Here is a 3,790-nt window from a genome sequence, read left to right on the forward strand (position 1 = left end):
TCAAATAACATGTTGTATGGACAACTTCTCCCCAAAATCATGAATTAAATGACATTTTATTAAATTTTTATTTTATAATTATATATTTAAATATTTCAAATATTAATGTAGGTTGAAATGTTTAAATTACGTACAAGAAAATTTTTATTTAAAAAACATATAAATCTAATATAAAATAATAGTAATAGAAAATGCTATTTATTCTTCAAATTTATTACAGTTAAATTTAACTAATTTATTGTAGCATTATCCACAAAAATTCAAATTGCAACTTAAACATTTCCGATCAAATAATTTGATATAACAAAGAGAATTGAAGCGACGTCGTTAACACCTTTAGCATACTTTGGGAGTAAAGATTTATCCGGGTAAGGTGTGTCAGTTGGATATTCTCCTTCAATACAAGATTCATAATCTATCGTGATCGATAATACCTTCCGGCTCATCCCACCGTAATCTCCATCCTTCATCCTGTTTTCAATTTCTTCAATATCACCGGCAGCACCATTTGGTTCACCAAAAAGGTTGAAACATTCCTTGTAATGGGATTTTGCTTTAGGATCTTTATCATATTGATAAATTAGTGTCTTGATAAGTTTGACTGTGTTGTTCACTTCAGTATATAATACATCAATGGTGTATTGGGCAAGGATAAGTAGATCTGCACCTTGTTTTGATTTGAGTAGAGTTATGCAAAGTGAAGTGTTAACGTCTTCATTTTTGCAAATAGTGTCAATATCTACAACTTTCATAGCATATGTGGATGCAACACATAAAACAAACACCACAAGAGAAATGTAACGACACATATTGTATAATTGATTTATTTTTAATTAATGATATTAATTGTTTGATTTTACTCCTTAGTAGCATTATATAGTTAATGATTAACTTTTATAAATTCAAATTAGTTAATAAAATTGATTTTGTTGAATTCAAATTGTCTAGTTAAGTATCTTAATAATGATTTGGACTATGTAATTTTGATTGGTCAAAATGTAATTAGTTAACTTGATTGATTTGTTCGACCAAAATTGACTAATAAAGTATCTTAATAATATTCGGAATAATAATAATAATAATAATAATAAATAAATAAATAAATATCCCCATATTTACGGTGAGGATTGTTGTGGATAACCATTGCGGCAAAGGTGACTTTTTATATTTTGATTGGCATCTTGCCATAAAATTTGTATAACAATATTAGAAAATAAAACGTTCTACTATTGTGTTGGGTGGGTTCACTCCCCAAGTGGAACTCATTAGTTTTATTAGTATTAGTATTATTATTAGTATTATTATTATTGAAATAAAAGAAAGATAAAAAAAGGGTATTATTGGGCTAGGCCCACGTGAAAGAAATAAAAGGGATTTAGAAATCTTAAGAATTAGTAGAACGAAAGAGAACGGCTGCCAGAGAAGAAAAATAAGGGTTTGGTTCCGGTGGTGGTAATAGGTGTGTAGCAAACTTGCTCCGTTTGATCTACAAATTTAGTATGTTATTTCTACCACTGAGTTTGTTATTTTAATATACAGTTTGAGTAGTTTTATCTTCTTTGAGAGTAACTATGGCATACCCACTTTAGTCGAAGGTTGTTATAAGGTTGTTATTGTTGATTGATGTTCCCTATTGTTATTAGAAAGACTCTGGTGTATCCATTAATTATTATAGCGGAAGTTTTACTGGACTAGGTCCTGTGGTTTTTATTCTCTCAATTTGAGGGAAGTTTTCCACCTTAAAAATTGCGTTTGTCTCATATTTAATTTTCTGCCAATTATTTTTGCTATGGAATTGTATTTTCTGTTTGGCCATTTATCTGCACAGGTTGGGGAAAAATATTTCGCATTATTGAGATAGTTATCGCTAATTATCCCTGGTTTTTTTCCCAACAAAGTGGTATCTAGAGATCGGTTATTTGATTTGTGCATTTAAATGGAGGAGGAAAATAAAGGTCCTAATATGATTAAACTCAACTCTTCTAATTATACACTTTGGAATACTCTCATGGAAGACATGTTATACAGTAAAGATTTGTATGATCCTATTGAGGGTGACACTGCTAAACCTGCAGATAAATCTGACGTTGACTGGAAGAAGATGAATAGAAAGGCAGTGGTGTTGATCAGGCAGTGGTTGGATCTTAATGTGTATCCACATGTTAAAACTGAAATAGATGCTAACAAGATGTGGGAAATTTTAAAAGAGTTATATGAACAAAAGAATGTGCAAAATAAATCATTCTTGATTCGGAAGCTGGTGAATATGAAATACAAGGATGGGGATTCAATGGCAGAGCATATGAGTATTTTTCAGAATACAGTGAATCAGTTGACAACTGCATAAATTAAATTAGATGATGAGTTGCAAGCGTTGTTATTGTTGAGTTCCTTGCCTAATAATTGGGAAGTCCTTGTTACGACGTTGACCAATTCAGCTCCAAGTGGAAAGTTGAAAATGTCAACAGTTAAAGAGAGCATGTTGAATGAAGAAGCTCGAAGAAAGGAACGTGGTTTGATTGGTTCTTCCTCAAAGTCAGAAGCACTAGTTACAGAGTCACGGGGGAGAAGTCAATCTAGAAACTTCCATAGACGCGACAACTCTGAAAGTCGTAGCAAGTCAAGAAGCAAGTCGAGGACTAGAAAAGAAGTGATATTCTATCATTGTGGCAAAGTGGGTCACATAAAAAGAAATTGCAGGTTCCTTAAGAAAGATCAATCAAGGGAAAGAAATGAAGGCAAAGAGAAGAAAAATGATAAAGATACAACATCAGTTGCATCTGTTAATAATGTCTACATTGTTTGTGATGATAATTCCATAAACCTTGCATGTCAGGATTCAACTTGGATTATTGATTCGGGTGCCTCATATCATGTTACTCTTAGGCGTAATTTCTTCTCATCTTACAGTGCTGGTGATTTTGGCCTCATAAAAATGGGAGATGAAGGAGTATGTAAAATTATTGGTATGGGAGATGTTTGGGTTGAAACTGGGATTGGTTGCAAGCTTCAATTGAAGAATGTTAGACATGTACCTAATATTCGTCTCAGTTTGATTTCGGTGAAAGCCTTGGATATTGAGGGTTATCTCACTTACTTTGGTGGTGGTGGTATATGTAAAATCACCAAAGGGTCCCTAGTGGTTGCAAAGAAGCAAAGTTCCACTTCTCTCTATAGGATACCTACGAAGTTATGCAAGGAAGAAGTGAATGCAATTGAAGATGCATTTTCTGATTTATGGCATATGCGCCTCAGTCTCTTGAGTGAGAAAGGACTCAACATACTTGCGAAGAAAAACTTTCTTCCTGTGAAATGTACGTCTCTAAAAACTTGCACTCATTGTTTTGCTGGAAAACAACATAGAGTTTCTTTTCATAATACTGGTCCTCATATGAGGCAAAATATTCTTGATTTAGTTCATACTGATGTTTGTATGATGGATAGTAAATCTCTTGGTGGTGCATCATATTTTGTTACTTTTATTGACGACCACTCTAGAAAAGTGTGGGCATTTCCTTTGAAATCTAAAGACCATGTATTTGGAGTCTTCAAGCATTTTCATGCAAGTGTTGAAAGAGAAAAGGGAAGGAAATTGAAATGTGTTCGATTAGATAACGGTGGCGAATATAATGGTCCATTTGAAGAGTATTGTAGAGAACATGGAATCAGGTTTGAGAAAACAGTTCCAAAGACACCTCAGCATAATGGTGTTGCAGAGAGAATGAATCGTACGATTAATGACAGAATCAGATGTATGCTATCTCATGCAAAACTATCGAAATCCTTTTCG

General features: G+C 33.0%; 1 protein-coding gene across 1 annotated transcript; it reads right to left on the reverse strand.

Moving 5' to 3' along the window:
* Positions 1 to 272: 272 nt before the first annotated feature.
* LOC101496643 (uncharacterized) lies at positions 273 to 752 on the reverse strand. The gene has a single exon (XM_004516461.2). The coding sequence runs from the start codon at positions 750 to 752 to the stop codon at positions 273 to 275; it is 480 nt and encodes a 159-aa protein (XP_004516518.2).
* Between the last annotated feature and the right edge of the window lie 3,038 nt (positions 753 to 3,790).

The sequence above is a fragment of the Cicer arietinum genome, chromosome 2 (assembly GCF_000331145.2).
Source record: "Cicer arietinum cultivar CDC Frontier isolate Library 1 chromosome 2, Cicar.CDCFrontier_v2.0, whole genome shotgun sequence".
Lineage (NCBI taxonomy): Eukaryota > Viridiplantae > Streptophyta > Magnoliopsida > Fabales > Fabaceae > Cicer > Cicer arietinum.